Source organism: Chiloscyllium plagiosum, unplaced genomic scaffold (genome assembly GCF_037043375.1).
Source record: "Chiloscyllium plagiosum isolate Xiang-an unplaced genomic scaffold, Cpla_swu_hap1 HiC_scaffold_23, whole genome shotgun sequence".
In the NCBI taxonomy this organism is placed as follows: domain Eukaryota; kingdom Metazoa; phylum Chordata; class Chondrichthyes; order Orectolobiformes; family Hemiscylliidae; genus Chiloscyllium; species Chiloscyllium plagiosum.
The window spans coordinates 18,119,232-18,140,955 of record NW_028270161.1 but is presented as its reverse complement, the minus strand read 5'-3'; the positions used below and the strand labels follow the sequence as shown (position 1 = coordinate 18,140,955).

Genomic DNA, 21,724 nt, shown 5'->3' with positions numbered 1-21,724 from the left:
AGTGCTTGATTACCAAGGGATGAAAGATTATCGGAGGTATGCAGGAGTATGAGTTGAGGTCAAAATCAAAGTAGCCACGGTCCTAGTTAATGGCAGAGCAGTTTTGAAGGGCCAAGTGGTCTACTCTTGTTCATAAGATCAGTTGGTCCATCAGTTGTACCAGTCAGGGTGGTTGGTGTTGTGACCAGACATTCCTAAACTCGCAATTGTCCTTAAACTCTCCTGCGTGAGGCAAAATGAAATGACATCCGAGGAAGAATAAGGAAAAAGTAACCTGGAAAATTCCTTTATTCCACTTCTTGAGGTTTCTGTCTTGAGATTTTAAAAGATTTATTCTAGTGATTCAATGTGTTAAGTCTTTGGATAGCAAAAGTGCTCCAGCATCAAACCCAATTTCCATTGACAGAGATGGGGGTTAGACAAGAAAATGCCTTCGATAAGAAGAATGCACCATGGTGTGGGGCCAGTCAACAAACCTGTCACTAAGTCTTCCAAGTATCTTATTCCTGAATCAATGCAGAGTTCAAACTCCAGAAATTTTTCAATACTTCAAGGAGGATTTTTGTGTAATTGCAGAGGATGTTGACATGGTAGAAAGCACAACTTATTCAATTTCCAACACTTACAAATTACCTGAAGCACTCCCATCATGGTCACATGCAAATCAAAGCCTTCCAAAGTTCTACATACTGGTTAAAAAAGTATTTTCAAATCCAAGTCTGACTTTGCTTTCTAACTCCAATCGCTTGTACTCAGTGAATGAAATTGCCAATCAAGTGCTAGTTTTAATATCCATGGGCCCTAATTCATGAGAAACCATATGGAGGTTGATGAGCGTGGATTTGAGGAGGGCCTCCAAAGTCAAGAAAATCTCAATTCATAATTCTATTAAAACCTTAGTCGAAGCAGTGACAATTTAATTTTGGTTGTAAATAGAAATAAAAAGGCAAGAAATCATGCTTGAATGAAAATAAAACCTAGTTTTGTCCTGATGTAAATGATTGTGTGTTTGTTTATCAAATAAATGTGAAGATACTTACCAATTATCTACTCTTATTGGTCAGCTTGTATTAAATGTATGTATCAAAACAACACATTATCGCCTCGAGTGATATAGATAAATGAGAAGAAAGAAATGTGGAGAAAAGAGGAGAACGAATGATGTACAAAGGATAAAAATGGGGGGGGGGGGGGGGAGGAGGGGAGGGGTGTTTGGTAAAAGAAGAAGAGGAAGGCATGGGAATAATAAATGAAAACCCAGTGAAAGAAAGGGAGGAGAAAGTGGTTAAGTGGTCATTAAGTGGGAATAGAGAAATTGAGAGAGTGAGAGAAGGAGGGAAAATGTTTGCTTTCATGGACAAATGTGCTGAATGTAGACTTCTTTCACTGATGCACAACCAAATATATTGTCCCCTCACCCAATGGATAAGTCCAGTTGTCATAATAGTGATCATTTTGCACTGGTTACCAGTGTTATAATACTTCCAGTACTTTAGCAAATCCCTCATCCTTGCCTTTGCATTGAAGTTACAAGGATTATCACGTGGCCGTAATAAAAGTGGCAAAGTCCATCAGCCTCCATCTTACCAGGATTATTCACATCTTTATTACACACCATGAGCTCGCTATGTCCAAAAAAGGAAACAGTGTTTATATAACAAACCACAGTTCCCAAACCAAAAAAAAGCAACATATAAAACAAAATCAAATGCAAATGTCTTCATTCAAATACATTTTCAGAGTATCCAAGGGGAATTAAATATTGTAGCAAACAAACCACAGTACTTTTAAGACCTGTACTCACCTTCAGCACTTAAAAGAACTTTTCTTTATTATATACAGTATTCATATCTATATGAAGATTCACTCTTTGCAATGGCCACCATCTGGCGCATCCATTGGTCCATGGTACTAACCAGAAAGTATGGAGGACCATGGTAATTTTATATTCCCTCCAATCCTCCCCATATAAAGTTGTGAGTATCCTAAGGAGGAAGCACTTCCAATCCATTCTGGTTTGCTCTCTTTTCACAGTACATGGAATCACATTAATTTTCAGTGGAGACCAAATTGCTCCCATTACCTTGCCCTCCCACCCCCACCCACCCAATGTCAACAGCTTTTGCAAGGTATTTTGCTAATACTATTGTGGTTGTTGCGTTATCCATCACCCATTTTGTCAGATGGAGGAATCAGAATCCAGTCTCCCAATTGCCTCAATGTGGAAGATTGCTGGATAGGACTGAACAGGACAACAGAGGAGGAAAGGAGAAAGTAAATATATTGCAGTGTTGTCACCAGGATTTTACTGAAGTTTGACAGTGGTTGCAGAAAACTTCCATATCATCGATGGTGACATGCAAATAGCATCTGAAAGTACCATTGCAGATTTTCCAGCCTTGCAAACTCTGGATAGGATTTTAATTTGTATAATACTAGGCTGAAGCACTGCTGTGGCACAGATGGTGGAAGTGATGAATTAAGAACAGCATACAAGAAGTATATTGGCACAAACATTAAAGCATATTAGATTAAGTACAAATTTTTGACAAAGGGTGGGCCAAATATTCTCAAATAACCCGAGTATCAACATTGCAGTGTATGATAGATACATGGCTGTAAACCAGATCAGGAAAGGTCAATGACAAGGAATACTGAAGCAGTTTAAGGAGCGCCTGGTCTTGCAGTATTTTAACTTTATTAAGCTCCCTTCACTTATACATAACTATAACAGCAAATTAATCACTGCAACTGGTACATCAATGGGGAAGGGTGTCAATATCTACAACTTGCAGTACCAGCCAACTTTATTTCATTTTGTTAGGGTGTGAGTGAAAGAGCTTCTTGTTCTTCCTCCAGTTACTATTTTAACCTCTCTTACGCCCTTTTGATGACCTCATTTTAATAATATGAAATGAAGCCAAACTTTAGTATCATCTAACTCTTAGACAATCTTGTTCATGAGCTCTACTTGATTATTAGGTTCTCTTCATACTCCAAAAAGAAATTGTTTTCCTTCGGAAAACCAGGAGAAACAAGGCCGAGAATTAAATACTGAGATTGGGAATGTCTTTAAATTGGTTCAGTTCAACTAAACTGTATGAATGCAAAATCTAAAATATCTTTTACATGCAAGTAACTTTGAATAATGCTGGTACTTACAATAATTTTGCACAGGTTAACTTGCTGAATAAAACTATTTAATTAAATGGTTTGAATGATATTGACACCTACCATGTGTTTAAAATTTCCCGAACATGGGAAAAGCATCCAATGGGGAAAGTATTCCATTTGGACAGAAGCATCAGACTCCACTAATTTTAAACTGAGCCAACTTTCTACTCTTTGGGATATTTTACTACATGAATTGCCTAACATTAACAACATCTGCTATTGTTACATTACGATTACACAAGTTTTTTAAAGTTAGTGCAAAACAAATTCTCTAAAAACCTTTCATGACTGCTCATTAAGTAGACACTGACGAAGTGAGTGAATTGCAGCTTCAAAGTGGTTCACTGCACCCCTGCTGCATTTCCAATCTCACTGCCCACTGTCAGAAGCCCATGCCCAAAGACAGGCAAAGTAATCCTGATCTATGATAATTTACAGCAACAAACTGAACTAAGGTATGGCTGGAACTCAGCTTCTACACTCATAGGTTGTGGATTTAATAGGAAACAAATAAAATGCGCAAAAAATTAAAATGATTAAAAATTAATGATGGTACTCAAGAGGTTCCCGGGCCAGTTTGCTTTGGTGGGGGATGAGACCCAACTACATTTACACTCCAATTCACTAAACGTCTAGAAGATTTTATTCTATTGTCTTCTCCTGAAGGCTCAAACTTGTGTTGTCTAACGTTTGACACCTTACTTCAGTGAGAGGGGATTCAGTGCAGAGCTTTGTTCTGCCCTCACTCAACAGTATGTGTACCTTAATGTGCTCAAACAGGGATCAGAAGGGGAAACTCTGGCTGATATTCTGTATCTCTCTGTCCCCATAGCTGGTGAGATTGTTTACTAAAGTGATGGGGATATAACATTCTTCTGCTTTGACTTGCAATATTACAACTAGTGAAAGAGCAATAAAGTAAAAATCTGCACACCAACCAGGTAGTAACTTTTAAAGGGTTTGGGGTTCAGGTCCTGCTCCAATTTTTATTGAAATGGAAAATGCAGACACCCTATCCTCCCAAACACCAACCCTCCAGAGTTGATCCAAACCTCTAGAACCACAATGATAAAGATTCCAAGCTAGACCCTTAATAAACAAGGCCTCAGTCTTCAGAGACAGACACAAACACTTTGTGCATAAATACAGAGAAACTTATACAAATAGGTTTGATTTTTCTTCCCTTCCAATATAAAACAGTAAATACAAGAGCTAGAAATCTCTCCAAGGGTAATATAAGAGAAGAGAAGTCCTCTATCATTTCTCTCCCCAACACTAAACCCACATAGGGCACTTTTACTTTCACGGCCACCTGTCAATGCACTAGACACCTGATTGCAGTACTGCAATGTTGGACTTCTGAAGAACAGAAAAGTTGCTTTGTTTCTTTGGTGGTCTCCTCACTGCTCCAATGTCACCACCTCCACAGCTTGCCCCTCCACGGTTACCGCAGATGACTGGATTTCTGTCATTCGAGTAGTGACGGGGGCCATTGCAACCTGCACAGGTCTGTTACCCTGAGCCAGGCTGGTGACGACTGTCTGGTACATGCTCACTGGGATCTGCACCAGGCCTGGTAATGAAGGAAACAGAAACAGTCAGCCAGTTAACGACACAGACAGCTTTGCCACAATCATTCCTATTTCATCAACAATCAAACCATTTCATTTTTGGCAAAGCAGCCCAGTCTGTAGATACCTCCAGTTAGGCCAACAACTTTTCGAGTTGTGTCTTAAGATTCATTGGTCAAGACATTTATTTTGAGAGGCACAATACCACTCTCCCTTCAACTGAACAATCAAAGTTGCTTCAAGGGAAGTGCAGCTTGAAGTAAATATTATTTGGAATTCTGCTCAGTCAAGGACACATCACACCATGGTCATAGTTAGAGAGTCAGCTACAGGAATGCAAAGTACAAATTAAGAAAGCAATTCATAGACCCATGATGCCCCTCTTTTTTCATAACCCACTCTGCAAAATCATGGGGATGCTGACCAGCCTGTTTAAGTTCATTAGGAACAATTCTGTAAAGACACTTCATGATTCCTAAGGTAACCAAGCAATACTGCTGATCAACTTTGACTATAAATATTTGCAGTCTTATCACACATTTGCGTGTTCAAACCCTCACCTGACAAGGAGCATCAGATCATGAAATGTTTGGTCACAACTGCACCCTTTCATTGCTATTTTCAACAAAATATTTTCTGCACAATCTTGCTCCACTATTTCTCCTCCAGCATTCTATCCCAAGTCACACCTTCTGATCTGATATCCAACTGTAATGGTGGCATTTTCAGTCATCTTGATTGGTGTCTCTCCCTGAAATCCTGCATGCTACAAACTCTCTCTGCCTGTGACCATCTCCAATTTCTCCATTTCTGTTTGGTGCCTTGTTCCTTTCTGCGAAGTATTCTGGGATATTTTCTATCTTGTGCACTAGAGAGAAAGTGAGGGCTGCAGATGCTGGAGATCAGAGCTGAAAATGTGTTGCTGGAAAAGCGCAGCAGGTCAGGCAGCATCCAAGGAATAGGAGAATCGACGTTTCGGGCATAAGCCCTTCTTCAGGAATCTTGTGCACTATCCAATTACCTTCCAAATTATGTCAGAAGTCACACAACACCAGGTTTATTTGAAATCACAAGCTTTTTGAGCATAGTTCCTTCATTTGAGCATAGTTGATGTCATTTCACTTGACAAAGGGGCTATGTTCTGAAAGCTTATGATTTCAAATAAACCTATTGGACTATAACCTGGTGTCATGTACGTTCTGACTTTGTCCACTCCAGTCCAACACTGGCACCTCCACGTCATGGCTTCCAAACTAAATAATGTAGTGTAATGGCTTTTACTGGGAATTTAGTATAAGTGACCCTTGGGAAGAAGGAAAGAAAGCAGCCTTATTGGATGCTTTTTAATTTTGAATCAGTACATGGCTTTCTCCCCTTAAAAAACAGAGAACTATGGAGGGAATAAGAAATACAGGGGGAGGATGAACTAACCATGGTTAACTAAGGATAATATCAAAATAAAAGCAAAAACATACAATGCGGCCAAAATTAGAGATAAACCAGAGGACTGGGAATGTTTACAAAGCCAAGAAAAGACTAGTAAAAACATAAAAAGGAAGAAAATGAATTCTGAGGGTAAAATAGCAAATAATATCAGAGCAGACTGTAGGTCGCTCTTTAAACATTTGGAAAGAAAGAGAGGGGTCAAAGTGAACACAGACCCCTTAAAGAATGAGGCTGGGAAATAATAATGAGGAACCAGGAAATGGCAGAGGAGTTGCATAAATACTTTGAATTGGTCTTCATGGTAGAAGATTTGAAAGCTTTTCAAAAATATTAATATTCACAGGACAGATATGCGAGAGGAAATAAATACAATAACTATTATTAGACAAAAAGGAACAGGGAGACTACTGGGGCCCAAGGCCCAATTGATCTCCTGGACCTGATCGTTTGCATCCCAGAATATTAAAGGAAGTTGCTGCAGAGATAGTGACTGCACTGCTAGTGATCTTCCAAGCACCCTTAGGTTCCAGAAAATTGGAATCAGAAGATTGGAAAACTGCCAATGTCAAACTCTTTTTCAAACAGGGAGGGTAACAAAAAGCAGGTAAATAACAGCCAATTTGCCTCTTACTTGCCATTGTAATTGCAGAATAGAAATATAATTAAGGAATAGGAATAAAAATATAAATAAGAAATAGGAATAAAACTAAACTTAAGCAGAGTATGCATGGCTTTAGAAAAGGGAAATCATACCCACAATCTTATTAGAATTCTTTGAGGAGGTAACAAGCAGGGCAGATAAAGGGGAACCTGTAGACATAATATACTTAGATTTCCAAAACGAGTGCAATTAGGTACTACATAAAGTTACTTACTAAGGAAAAATATACTAGCATTGGAGGTAGTCCAGAGAAGGTTTACTAGGTTGATCCCAGGTATAGATGGATTTCCTTATGAGCAGATGTTGAGTAGGTAGGGTCTGTAATAATTGGTGTTTAGAACAATGAGCAGCAACCTTATTGTAATAGACAAGATTATTTGGGGTATTGACAGGGTAGATGCTATAAGTTGTAGCCCTTTGTGGAAGAGCCTAGAAGCATAGTGCACAATCTTAGAGTAAGGGCATTTGGCTATAGAAGCTGAGTCATTAAGTATATTCAAGGTTGACACAGACTTTTTGACCAGTATGTGATTCAAGAGTTATTGGGAAAAGACTGGAAAATGGAGTTGAAGATTAAGAGATCAGCTGTGATCTTACTGAATGCTGAAGTAACCTTGATGGGTTGAATGGACCCCTTCTTCACCCACAGCTATTAGGAAAGTACAAGGATGGAGGGAGGGATACGTTGGTCACAATCTCTCTGCTTGTCTCCTATTATACAGCTAGTAACCTGAAGAGGTTATTCACCTCCTTGGGTCTGTTCCACCATTCTATTTGATCATAGTTAAATTGAATCTTTCAAAGACAACATACTGGACCCAAATACAAAAGGAAAATATCCTCTGTTGTCTACGTCGATTACAATTTCTTCATGCTGAGGATGAACAGAGGAAGTGTTCTTCCATTGTAAAATAAGGTTGAGAAAAGTTAGTTGACTTGGTCTTGATTGCAGTTTTGGTGAATTTGAAGCCTCGTCTGTTTTGGGTTAAATGGATTCAGCACATGTGTTACAATTGGTCTCAGTGTCTCTGGGTTAGGGAGGATGGAAAATTACCCCTGCGCCTGTTGAAAGATTGACTATAAGTCTAGACAAGGGCAGTACTAAGTTCAGCAGAAAACTCAACAACATCAGCTGCCTGCTGACATTCACTGTGAAGAATGAAACATAACAAATAGAAGGTTGGTTGAGGGGTTGGAGAGAAGCGGCCATGGAGATGGTACACTAACACAGAGTTGATGTCTCAGGAGGTGAGGAGAGGAGCAGGACAGATGGAAACATGGATGATTTTTCTATATTCGCCTGTCAAACTCAGCTGAGAGTCCCCTCATATAACACCCAACACAGAGTTAAAACTGAGCCTGGGATCATGCTCTATTGTGTGGTTCAGCTCCTCAAAGTATTTAATTGGCCAGAACACTTGGGTTGTTGGAAGTTGTGAAAGATGCTGTACAAATGTAAAAACTTGATTTTTGCTTGTTGGACTACCACAGGAGTGCTAATGTGGCAAACATAAGGAAAACAAGGTAAAGAGCTAAAACTCCAACATTTAAAAATCTTTCCCCATTTAATAACATTAGCTGACCCTCTGCAGCTGAGCCAGGTCTGCTGGGCCTTCCTGTGCCAAGGCTTTTTTTTTAATTTAGGCTGAAAGATTCAAGGGACTTAGGCATCTGAATGATTTAGCAAAGTAGAGTTAATCCTACTGGTTATATAATTGATGATTAATTTGTAAACAGACGGAGGCTTTTCTTTGGTACTCATGTCTCTATGTCTAGTACCAACCTCTAATTAAGCTAATCTTTACATCTTCACCCTGACATCGGCTGACAAGCTTTCAAATTATATCAAAAAATATAAAGCTCCCTCATTCTCCCCACCCCCCTGCAACATACAACCAAATCAAAGCACTCAAAAGAAATGAAGAGGATCTAAAACTACAGGCTATTAATAGACACTTGCGTACTGAAAGCATGATTTGGACGGCAGGGGGTATCATACACCTGTCACTGGCTGCCCAGAGATTGCACACTCCATGCCAAGTTGGCACCTCTGGCCTACATCTCATGGGACAACAGAGAGAAAAAGGACTTATACAATAACTTGTAACAATTCTTGGCACCACACCTCAGGAAACATATTAGCTATTTGGAATCATACACAGGTGCCTTTCCAGGGAAGGGGATATCATGTTGAGGAGAGATTGGAAACTTTAGGATTGTAACCTTGGAACAGAGAAAATTATAAAGAGGTTTTTCAAGATGATGAGGTTACTTGATAAAGTGGATAGAGAAACATCTATTCCTAATGGCAAGTGGGTCAAAGACCAGATTTCGGAGATTTAAAATTATTGGTAAATGTGTAGAGGGAAGATGTGGAGCAGTATTTTCACACAGAATTGCTGGGATCTCAAACTTTATCTGAGAAGATGGTGGACACTGATTTCATAATAATTTTGAAAGGACTTGAGCAGTTGCTTGAGGAAGAGGAACTTGCAGGGTTACAGACAAAAGCAAGAATGTGGGGCAAAGCATGATTGCTCCATCGAAGAGTCAGCACAAGCACAATTGGCAAAATGCCTCCTTTGAGTTTCTTGGATTACTTAAAAAGGGGCACAATGGAGGATGAGTCACTGCAAGATGTTACTTCCAGACATGGTACATTTCATTTTACATTGCGAATGAGCTGATGACAGTGAATGATGAGCCAGATAGTTACCTTTAGCAGTTAATACCATAAAGGATTACTTATAAGTAGAAATCACAATCATGGTAAAGTGAAATTCCATGAACTGTTGAGTATGTTCAGCACAGAAACAGACTTTTTGGCCCAAATGGTTATGGCAGGATTTATGCTCAAGATGAACCTCCTCCTACTTACATCACCCAACCCTATCAGAATATGCTTCGATTCCTTTCTCCCTCATGTGTTCATCTAATTTTCCCTTCAATGCACCATGTTATTCGCTTCAATAATACCTTGTAGCAGAATATCTGCCAATTATCCATGCTTTGCATAAAAGGATAATTTCCTCACTGCATTTTAAATTTGCAGCCACAAGGTTTAGAATCCTCAATGTGAAGAGCAGCTTTGGCCAACTGCCCCCAAGAAGTGTTGAAATATATCAGCTTGTGACTGTGAATAGCAAAGGACTGCTATGTCTCTAGTCACAATCCACACTCATTAGTCGTCTACAAAATTGACTTGAACATAGCATTCTTATTAAACCCAATCACACAATAACAATGCTCAGCAACAAATCCTCTTCAGAAGTCACGAGACACTTCTTAACAAGACAGTGGGTGAGACCAATCACGAGAGGGAGATGGGAGAGACTTGGGTAAATTTGAAATCAGAATGGATTTAATTTCACTTCTTTCTTAACATTATTTCTGCTTGGTGTCTGGTTTCGTATTCAGTGGGTGCCCTTTTCACAAGGCGTGTGACCATTTTACTCAATAAAGCCTAAACAATAAGTAATAGCAAACTATTTGACTGTGGGAACAGTCCAGCCTATTTTTATCTAATATTTGGTTCTGCACACATCTGCACAGTTTTTAACTGAACCACTGGTTAGTAATCACAAAGCAGATCAGGCTGACATTTTCCTTTCTAGTTGTTGATTGTCAGTACTGAAACCCACTTTTAACAGCCAATCAGTTGAATTGATATCAGTACCTGGCCTATATTCGGAGCAAATTGGGCCTTTGGGAAAGATGTTCTTCATTAGGAAGCTTTTTGTATGATATCAGATTTGGAAATAAGTAGATTGGACTGTAGCTGCTATCCTAGAGTGAGATTTTCTATTTAAGCTTCTCTAGTGCACTGCACACACAGCAGGGAGCTGAATAAATCACTTACTGTTGATTAGTAGTTCAATACAAGAAAAATCTTTTCATGTGAAGTCTTCCGTCCCTTCCTTTCCCCACCGACTTTCGCAGTCACATCTTGCCTCCTCCCTGCTGTTAAGACATTTGTTGGGGTACAGCTCAAGAACCTACCACTGGGTAAATTTTGTCCCATCAAATGCTATCGTTATTGACAAGGCACAAAGCAGATACAAAATAAACCCCCAGTTAGTCTCTCTCTGCACAGCTCAAAGGGCATCAGGCTAACGATAGTACTCTCACCCACCACCACCTGGGCTGGGATCAGTTATCTCCACACAGTGGGGAATTCATTTCAGCAACTCAGTTCCTTGATGCATTAACCAGTTTGGCCATTATTTGAAATTTGTATCTGGCCAGTTGGGTCAGATACAGACTGCTAATAGAAAAAGAAGCTGTTTGCTACAGCTTAGGTGGTTATGGCAGTGATTAGCAAGTTTTATTTGTTCATAGAATGTGTGCGTTACTGGCTCTACACTCCAAAACTCAGCTTGTCTCAGCTACAGCAACAGGAGGACGCTTTACAATTGGCCTCTGAAATCTTAGGATACGGCAAAGAAATATTTTGGAATCACTCCTCCTAACTGTAGTTCATGAACCTCTGGCAGAATGGAATTCAGGTTTAAAGGTCCTACAGTGACATTGAAAAGAAATCTGTCAATTTTGATGCTTTTAGTAAGAGACAATACTTCACAGCAAAGATAATGAGATGAAAATCTTTGTTTCAAATTAAAAAAAAACTCTCTCTAACCCATAGAACCATTGTTACAATAAAATGTTAGGCAATTCTGTAATTGTCAGCATCAAAACTGTCTCTTCATGTATATGTGCACAGCTTGGAGGAACCTCAACAGCCTCAGTTGCCTGTTTGCTTTTCTGGGTGAGATTTTTATGTTGTCCCATCATTTAATGGAATCAAAAGCAGTACAGCACAGCAAAAAGGCTAGGTAACCCATAGAGCTTGCTTCTAGTTCTTTCAAAGAGAAATCCAATAATTTCCACATTCTCGCAATCTTTCTTCCTTTGTTTTTATCCCCCATGACTACAACCTGGGATTCAGCTGGATGGCTGGTTTATGATGCAATGACGCCAACAGCTTGTGTTCAATTCGCACAACAGCTTAAGTTACTATACCTTCTCAACCTCCCGCCTTGCTTTTGGTGTGTTGACCTTCACTACTTGTCTCTCTTTCTCTCATGAGAGAGCAGACTTGTACATCTTTGAGACTATGGCGACTATACCTATTCTTCACCCTATCAGGCAGAACATTCTAAACCCTATCCACTCACTACGTAACTTTTCTTCCAAACTGGACACAGCACTCCAGTAGACATGTGTTTTGTAGAGATTTAGCCTAACTTCTTACATTCTGCATCTTTAATTAGAAAATACAAGATCTCATGTACTTTCATTGTTTTATTAATCTGTCCTGCTGACTTCAAATGTTTGCGCACAAACACCCACAGGTCTCTTTGTTCTTCGACCCCTTTAAAATTGCACTTCTAATCTCTTAAAATGGCCTGCAACGCAGGACATGCTGAAAGAAGTTTTCTTCAAGAAAAGTCTCCATAATGTATGAAGAATCTTACAAATGGAGAATGACTAGTAAGCAACATTGAAAGGTTATATTTATACTGGTGCAGTGGAGACTCATCTTCTGAGGCTGGGACTGACATAGAGTCATAGAGATGTACAGCACGGAAACAGACCCTTCGGTCCAACCCATCCATGCCGACCAGATATCACAATCCAATCTAGTCCCACCTGCCAGCACCCAGCCCATATCCCTCCAAACCCTTCCTATTCATATACCCATCCAAATGCCTCTTAAATGTTGCAATTGTACCAGCCTCCACCACATCCTCTGGCAGCTCATTCCATACACATACCACCTTCTGTGTGAAGAAGTTGCCCCTTAGGTCTCTTTTATATCTTTCCCCTCTCACCCTAAACCTATGTCCTCTAGTTCTGGATTCCCCAACCCCAGGGAAAAGACTTTGTCTATTTATCCTATCCATGCCCCTCATAATTTTGTAAACCTCTATAAGGTCACCCCTCAGCCTCCAACGCTCCAGGGAAAACAGCCCCAGCATGTTCAGCCTCTCCCTGTAGCTCAGATCCTCCAACCCTGGCAACATCCTTGTAAATCTTTTCTGAACCCTTTCACGTTTCACAACATCTTTCCGATAGAGGGAATTTCAGCCTTGCAGTTAGTGCTACAACATAGAATAGCTGTCAAAGTTGAGTAATAAAAGGAGAATAAAATCAAACATAATAACTCAGGTGAACAATAACCTTTCGATGCTGGAATTGAATTTAAATTTGGCCCAGGTTGCTTATAAACCATTTATGTGAAATGAGGGTGGTACTGTTTGATTACAACTCCTACTGGGTGTGAACTCTGGATGATAAACCAGGAAATGGAAATTGTCACAATTCAGATTGGGTGCTCATTTGAGGTTGGTGGTCATGCACATTACTAGGGCAGACTAGAACTGCATTCCATATCTAACTGAAGGGATTGTTCATCATGTGCGAGCTGTGACAAGAAGTATAGTCCTACATTTGACTGCAGAGCCCCAACATCTGGTTGTATTTCCAAAACCTGACAGCTCTTACATGGCGTTCACACATGCAGAGAATTCATACATTTCTCTAAGAGTTGAGGCTAAGATTCAAGTCAATTCAAAGGGTTTTCAATCTCTCTGCTATTGAGTGGCAGCACCAATGAGGTAAAGCACTTCCGACATAAACCTTGAGCTGTCTCCAACAAAACCTCACAAATTTGGTAATGAAAAAATATTTAGGAAAAAGCAGTCTTAATAAGAAATTTAGTGGTGAGGGGGAGAAAGAGTTGAGAAAATAACATTAAATGGAAAAGCATGGATAAATCATAGATGAGGATTGAATTAATGGGTTAAGGTGCCCAAGTCTTTAAAAGTGAGTTTATAATGGCATAAAGTGATTGAAAGGAAAATGAATTCACAGAATATGGGATTTAATGAACATAATTCCTGGAAGGTGGATGTTGCCCGCAAAATCAGAATTTACTCCCTATCCCTATTTACCTTCAGGAGGTTGTGGTGGGCTTCTTTTGACCCTTTGCAGCTGCTTAATATATGAGGGGCTTCCTAGACCCTTCAGAGGGCAATTAGCTGTCAACCATTGAATCATCTGGAGTCACAAGGACAGTGAATTTTCTTCCTAAAGCACATTGGTTCAGTTGGTTTTTGCAACAATATTAAAGCTTCACGGTTACTTTATACTGAGGTTTTAAAAAAATCATTTTTTAAAAAAGCCGAATTGAAATTGTCAAGATCCTACATGGAGATGTGAACTGTAATTTTCTGAGTTATTACCCAGGTCTCTGGATTACTAGTCCATTAACATCACCAACAGCATTACTGTGCTGCAAGGAAGGTATAGCTGCCAAGACAATCAAAATAAAGAAATGCACTGGACGGGCTCATTACTGATCATAAATGTGCCTCATTAAACATATCAGATTATTTGGTGGAGAAAACTATTTATATATACTTAAACATTTCATACATCCAAGCATTACACGTTATTATATATTGAGTGACAACAGTTCAGGTGCTAGCTTAGTTTATGGCCCCTTGCTGTGAGGCTGTGGACCAATTGTTGCGAATGGCCTCTCTCAGCTGTTTCTGCTCTAAAGCTCATTATCCTATATCTTAAAATATGGCCAGCAGAAGCTGCCCTGTAATAGATTACCAGGCACCACAATCTGCACACGAGTCGATTACAATAATTACTCCTCTGCTAATCGCCTTCATTTTTTTTACATGAAATCTGTCACTCTTGATCACTTGGCTCTATTTAGAATTATATTCAGATGTACAGATGGATGAAAAATCTGTCTTAATGCAACTGGTACTTTTTTTTTTGCAATCAACCTCTACTCCTCTAATTTTCATGCAATGGTCACATAAGGAATAATCTCACAAGTCCTATGTATTGTCTTAAAATGAATGCATGTTGAATATTTCTCTCAGAACTGCCCCTCACCCTCATTATATCGCCCACCTTTCTTGAAAATTTGTAGTATGGTTCCACTGATCCTGGTAGTCCTTTAGTACATTACCGAGGGGGGTCTATGCTTAATGTGTTAGACCTGACAATGTGTGCAGGTTGGATGCTTGACTGGAGTTGGCGTCTCAATTAAGCCCAATCCTAACCACCTCAAATACCCACACTTTGCCAGATAGAGAGAGCTGAATAGCCTACTTCGTCTCCTGCATCTTATGGAGGGATAATAAGCAGAATAGTATTTGATTGGTCAATGGCTTCCTCTGTTTGGCAAACTTTTCGGAGAATTCTGACTTTCTGGTTGGCCTATGTTCCTTGGTCCAGGAAGCTGACATGATTTGTATTGCTCCAGCACAGACTTGAGTGAAATCAATTAACTCATTGGATGTCAAGTAATACACTGATTGATGCCTTTACTTGCTAGGCCATGAGATTTAGAAGCAATTTAACTTTCTAGAGTCCTCTTCCATGGGTTCAGTTGCAGATTGTATGATTTGGTATTGCAGAATCCTACAACACAGAATTTGTCTTGCTGTGTCTGTGCGAGCTCTGTATAAAAGCTGGACACATTTTTTGACGACCTGCTCTTTCTGCATAGTCCTGTAACTTTGACTTTTATGGGAGTGCTCATAAGTTATTCAGGGCACCTTCACCCACACCAATATTCAGTCTCTTTCCCCCTTTTCATGGTTGGCACTTTCCTGTATTATGCACTTTCTGTGACCTGGGTGATACCATGCAGACTGGGCCCTCTTATATTCAGAAATTTTAAAATAAACTAAAGATCACAGGTTTGAATCTTTACCAACACTGATTTCTCGATCCGGTTTGTTGCACTCAGGGGCTTTCTGTTGATTGCTGCCCGTGGTACTGCGGCAGACAGCGGTCAACTGGGAAGGAGCGGCAACCTTTACAGGAACGTACAAGGCCACTGTGAATTGCAAAATACGAGAGGGGAATATGATGGAAATGGCACTGACACACGCAATCTGAAAGCAGCAGCACTAGCACAAGCACCCCCAATGTTCAGCACTCTGTGCCTTCAGCTGCCTAAACATTAAGCTCTGGAATTGCCTCCTCAAACCTCGACTTCTCTCCTCCTTTAAGTTGCTTCTTAAAACCTACCTCTCTGAATTTGGTCATGTTTCCTAATTTATCCCTATGTAGCTCAAATTTTGTTTGATAATAAAGCAATGAAGGATCTTGGGGCATTTTCCTAATTTACAGGCACTATATAAATTCAAGCTGTTGTCTCCTAGTAGATGACTTCAAGTGGCTCATTAAAGCCTCCAAACCATGCCCACATGCATTCAGCAAATATCTAGAAAGGGCCAGGCACTCCTTGTTTATCCATCACAATGACCAGATTGACATATTTCATTAACATTGACATTAATATTATTTCTTCTCCATTTGAAAAGAGGTTTTCTGAGGAGAGGCATTTCAGCCAAGTGACCATGTGCATCCAACCAATAAGAATGGCCAGTCCATTCAACAATAGAAGCCATCCACACCCAATAACCCTCTAGCACACATGCCGCCAGTGTGTGGGGGTTGCTCTCAGCAGATTATGGAGATAGAAGCATTGGTGAGTTGCTTCTCCCTAAATGTGGAATACTGATCTCACTATAATACCCTTAGCATCTTGCTGACTTGACAGCAGGTAACTTAGATTGAGAATCAAACTGGAATGTTCCTGGCTCAATTCTGCAATGGATAAACTCACTGATCCATCAGAAAGAGGGCTTTTTGGAATCTTCTTTTAACAAAAACACAGCTAACTGATGCAACTGGTTTTATTCTGCTGAGCTAAGGGGAAACCGAAGAGAAGGCCAGAGTGGGGGTTTCAAGCAGAGTATCTACAGTGTGACACAAAGGGGCGATTTGTTTTGCTGCTCCTGTGCTGGTGATTACAGGCTGCAGATTACTGTGGTCACGTGAGCCGCTTAGAACAAGGCAAGCTGTCAGGAGCTGCTCAGGCCAGTGTGAGCCTTCTATGCATAGCTCAGAAAAACAGAGTGGGGAGGGGTGGAGAGGCCAGAATGTTATTTTTAAACTTTTGCAGTTTTTAGCCTGTTCAATAAACAGTTCCTTATTTTGCTTTCATTCCTTCTATCCTGTAATGGCTAGGATTATATAATCCAAGCTGGTGTGGCCATCTTATTTAGTTAATGTTTCCAATACTTTTTAACATGGATCGCATACTGTATGATAGCTCTTCACCTAATGTGGCAAATTACCAACTCCAACACACATGCACATTATAACTACTTTTTGGGCCGAGGTTACCAACTCATTTGGTTACTAATGTTATTTTTTCCTCAACTGACCTTGTGTGGGGCTGAACTATTCTACACTGTATGAGTATTTCAACTCACTGAAGAGGTTGGAGATCAAGTTTCAACAAAACCGGCGCTGGAACTGAAATCAGATATACAGTTCTGCGGCTGCTCAAAAGACAAATGCATCATCAACTGAAAAAAAATCACACCCGGAAAGAACTGGGTTTCAGTCCATGTGACATCACCACTCTGCCACGTGACATGTGGCTGACATTGAGTCAGGTTGGTAGATGCATTGTTGCATCAAGCTGGTTTCTTTACACGAACCTCTGGTAACAATCTGTAGCTAGAGAATTGCAATCCCAATGAACACACAGTTCAACATTCCATATTAGAGGTCACCAGCACAGAATGGAGAATTAAACAGGTTACACAGACATGAAAACATGCTCAAGCACACATACATCCATGTGCATGCATAGCAAGGAGACTTTGTGGAAGACACAGAAAATAAAGATCAAAGCTTAAGTTAAGAGCAGTTTGCTCTTTGGGTGTTCTCATTGCCCTCATGTCTAAAGTCAGTGCCCAGAACACTGTGAAGGTTAAACAAGTCAGTAAGTACAGCCTCAGGTTTGACGCAGTATTGAATTGCTGGTGTCAGGATTTCTCAAGCCTTTGTGTGTTTTTTGAATGAAAGATAGGAAGATAATTCCCTCCCCGGCCTAACAGCCTGAAGTATGAACAGCTAACTGGAAAAGGTACCTACATAACAGGAGCCCTTCAAGAGTGGGGACAGGTGTTTGGAGAGAGGGTGCATTCTAATGTTACTGAGCCCGACAAACCATGAAGACACCAACCTTTTTGCCTACTTTTATTGACTGACAATGCTAAACAGTGTCACACTGGAGTAAAAATCTTAACCAAACCAACATCCACTGTCCATTGAGCACTAGTTGAAAGTTGGTGAACCTTAACTTGTTAAATAAAGAAGCTAGGTAAGATGATCCAAATCTTGGTCAAAGTGGGAAGCTTGAAGGAATGTCTTAGATCAGAGAAGTGTATGGAGGGGACTTCCAGTACTTACAGTCTAGACAACTAAAAGCATGACTACTAAAGGTGGAGTAATTAAATTTGCTCAACAAACCAAAATTAGATAGAGTCATAGAGATGTACAGCATGGAAACAGACCCTTCGGTCCAACTCGTCCATGCCGACCAGATATCCCAACCCAATCTAGTCCCACCTGCCAGCACCCGGCCCATATCCCTCCAAACCCTTCCTATTCATATACCCATCCAAATGCCGCTTAAATGTTGCAATTGTACCAGCCTCCACCACATCCTCTGGCAGCTCATTCCATACACGTACCATCCTCTGCATGCCCCTTAGGTCTCTTTCATATCTTTCCCCTTTCACCCTAAACCTATGCCCTCTAGCTCTGGACTCCCCGACCCCAGGGAAAAGACTTTGTCTATTTATCCTATCCATACCCCTCATAATTTTATAAACCTCTATAAGGTCACCCCTCAGCCTCCGACGCTCCAGGGAAAACAGCCCCAGCCTGTTCAGCCTCTCCCATAGCTCAAATCCTCCAACCCTGGCAACATCCTTGTAAATCTTTTCTGAACCCTTTCAAGTTTCACAACATCTTTCCAATAGGAAGGAGACCAGAATTGCATGCAATATTCTAACAGTGGCCTAACCAATGCCCTGTACAGCCGCAACATGACCTCCCAACTCCTGTACTCAATACTCTGACCAATAAAGGAAAGCATACCAAACACCTTCTTCATTATCCTATCTACCTGTGACTCCACTTTCAAGGAGCTATGAACCTGCACTTCAAGGTCTCTTTGTTCAGCAACACTCCCTAGGACCTTACCATTAAGTGTATAAGTCCTGCTAAGATTTGCTTTCCCAAAATGCAGCACCTCGCATTTATCTGAATTAAACTCCATCTGCCACTTCTCAGCCCATTGGCCAATCTGGTCCAGATCCTGTTGTAATCTGATGTAACCCTCTTCGCTGTCCACTACACCTCCAATTTTGGTGTCATCTGCAAACTTACTAACTGTACCTCTTATGCTTGCATCCAAATCATTTATGTAAATGACGAAAAGTAGAGGACCCAGCACCAATCCTTGTGGCACTCCACTGGTTACAGGCCTCCAGTCTGAAAAATATCCCTCCACCACCACCCTCTGTCTTCTACCTTTGAGCCAGTTCTGTATCCAAATGGTTAGTTTTTCCTGTATTCCATGAGATCTAACCTTGCTAATCAGTCTCCCATGGGGAACCTTGTCGAACGCCTTACTGAAATCCATATAGATCACATCTACTGCTCTGTCCTCATTGATCTTCTTTGTTACCTCTTCAAAAAACTCAATCAGGTTTGTGAGACATGATTTCCCACACACAAAGCCATGTTGACTATCCCTAATCAGTCCTTGCCTTTCCAAATACATGGACATCCTGTCCCTCAGGATTCCCTCCAACAATTTGCCCACCACTGAGGTCAGGCTCACTGGTCTATAGTTCCCTGGCTTGTCTTTACTGCCCTTCTTAAACAGTGGCACCACGTTTGCCAACCTCTAGTCTTCTGGCACCTCACCTGTGACTACTGATGATACAAATATCTCAGCAAGAGGCCCAGCAATCACTTCTCTAGCTTCCTACAGAGTTCTCGGGTACACCTGATCAGGTCCTGGGGATTTATCCACGTTTATGCATTTCAAGACATAAAATGACCTCCCAACTCCTCTGTAATCTGACATCTTGCAAAATGTCCACCATCTATTTCCCTACAGTCTATATCTTCCATATCCTTTTCCACAGTAAATACTGATGCAAAATATTCATTTAGTATCTCCCCCATTTTCTGTGGCTCCACACAAAGGCTGCCTTGCTGATCTTTGAGGGGCCCTATTCTCTCCCTAGTTACCCTTTTGTCCTTAATATATTTGTAAAAACCCTTTGGATTCTCCTTAATTCTATTTGCCAAAGCTATCTCATGTTCCCTTTTTGCCCTCCTGATTTCCCTCTTAAGTATACTCCTACTTTCTTTATACTCTTCTAAGGATTCACTCGATCTATTCTGTCTATACCTGACATATGCTTCCTTCTTTTTCTTAACCAAACCCTCAATTTCTTTAGTCATCCACATTTCCTATACCTACCAGCCTTCCCTTTCACCCTGACAGGAATATACTTGCTCTGAATTCTTGTTATCTCATTTCTGAAGGCTTCCCATTTGCCAGCTGTCCCTTTACCTGCGAACATCTGCCTCCAATCAGCTTTCAAAAGTTCTTGCCTAATATCGTCAAAATTGGCCTTTCTCCAATTTAGAACTTCAACTTTTAGATCTGGTCTATCCTTTTCCATAACTATTTTAAAACGAATAGAATTATGGTCGCTGGCCCCAAAGTGCTCCCCCACTGACCCCTCAGTCACCTGCCCTGCCTTATTTCCCAAGAGTAGGTCAAGTTTTACACCTTCTCTAGTAGGTACATCCACATACTGAATCAAAAAATTGTCTTGTACACACTTAAATTCCTCTCCATCTAAACCTTTAACACTATGGCAGTCCCAGTCGATGTTTGGAAAGTTAAAATCCCCTACCATAACTACCCTATTATTCTTACAGATAGCTGAGATCTCCTTACAAGTTTGTTTCTCAATTTCTCTCTGACTATTAGGGGGGGTCTATAATACAATCCCAATAAGGTGATCATCCCTTTCTTATTTCTCAGTTCCACCCAAATAACTTCCCTGGATGTATTTCCGGGAATATCCTCCCTCAGCACAGCTGTGAATGCAAATACTTTGGTAGATTGTGATGGAGAAAACTACAGAAATAAGAAGGAATGAGGCAATGAGTTATATTCTGCGATATATTGCCTTGAAGAGTAATCATCGCAGATTCAATGATCATTTTCAAAAGTCACGTGGATAATTAACTGAAGGAGAGAGAATTCCCTTCTGGGCAATCAGGAATGGTGATGAATTTCAAAGGGCTAGCAAAGACACATTGGGCAGGTAGTTTTCCTGTGCTGCAATCTTCCATGACTGCTCTTCCTCCAACTACCACATCCCAAATCAAGTTGTATGGGGACTCTTTTCTACTCTCAGCCACTCCTTCCTAGGAAATCAGTTGTGGAAATTCTCAATTCCCTCAATTGCCCTCTGGTCCCACATAGATGTAAGAAAGTCTTGCAGATCAACTTATCCCTTAATTAAAAAAAACCCAGTAGTTTGCTCCACTACATCGCAACATCCAGCCACTTTTTAAATGTTGCCAGGACATTTTTGTCCATTCCCAAACTAGGACAAGCATATGAAGTTGGTCTTCGAAGCTCCTTGGATGCTACCTGAACTGCTGTGCTCTTCCAGCACCACTAATCCAGAATCTGGTTTCCAGCATCTGCAGTCATTGTTTTTACCTTTTGATCCCTTTGAGCCTGCTCTGCCAGTTGTGACCTTAACTCCATACTCGTACCTACTCTTGATATTCTTTGACTCCCTTGTTATTCAAAAATGTATCTACCTCTTCCTCAGAAATATTCAATAACCCTATCTCCATCACCCACTGGGGAAGAGAGTTACAAAGCCTCATGACCATCCACTTTTACTGCTTCTGATCGCTTCTGCAAGGG

The 21,724-nt window shown here is 40.5% G+C and overlaps 1 protein-coding gene across 9 annotated transcripts in view; it reads right to left on the bottom strand.

Moving 5' to 3' along the window:
• Nucleotides 1-1,583: 1,583 nt before the first annotated feature.
• Nucleotides 1,584-21,724, bottom strand: part of nrf1 (nuclear respiratory factor 1) — a 77,436-nt gene continuing 57,295 nt past the window's right edge. For 7 of the 9 annotated variants that reach the window (XM_043714010.2, XM_087999406.1, XM_087999407.1 and 4 more), the window contains 2 exons: nucleotides 15,596-15,721; nucleotides 1,584-4,747 (listed from right to left, as the gene is read on the bottom strand). In XM_043714010.2, the coding sequence (XP_043569945.1) occupies nucleotides 4,575-4,747; nucleotides 15,596-15,721 (299 nt within the window). In that variant the 3' untranslated portion in view covers nucleotides 1,584-4,574. The remainder of the gene's footprint in view (nucleotides 4,748-15,595; nucleotides 15,722-21,724) is intronic. The other 2 variants (XM_087999411.1, XM_087999412.1) reach the window with 1 other exon arrangement.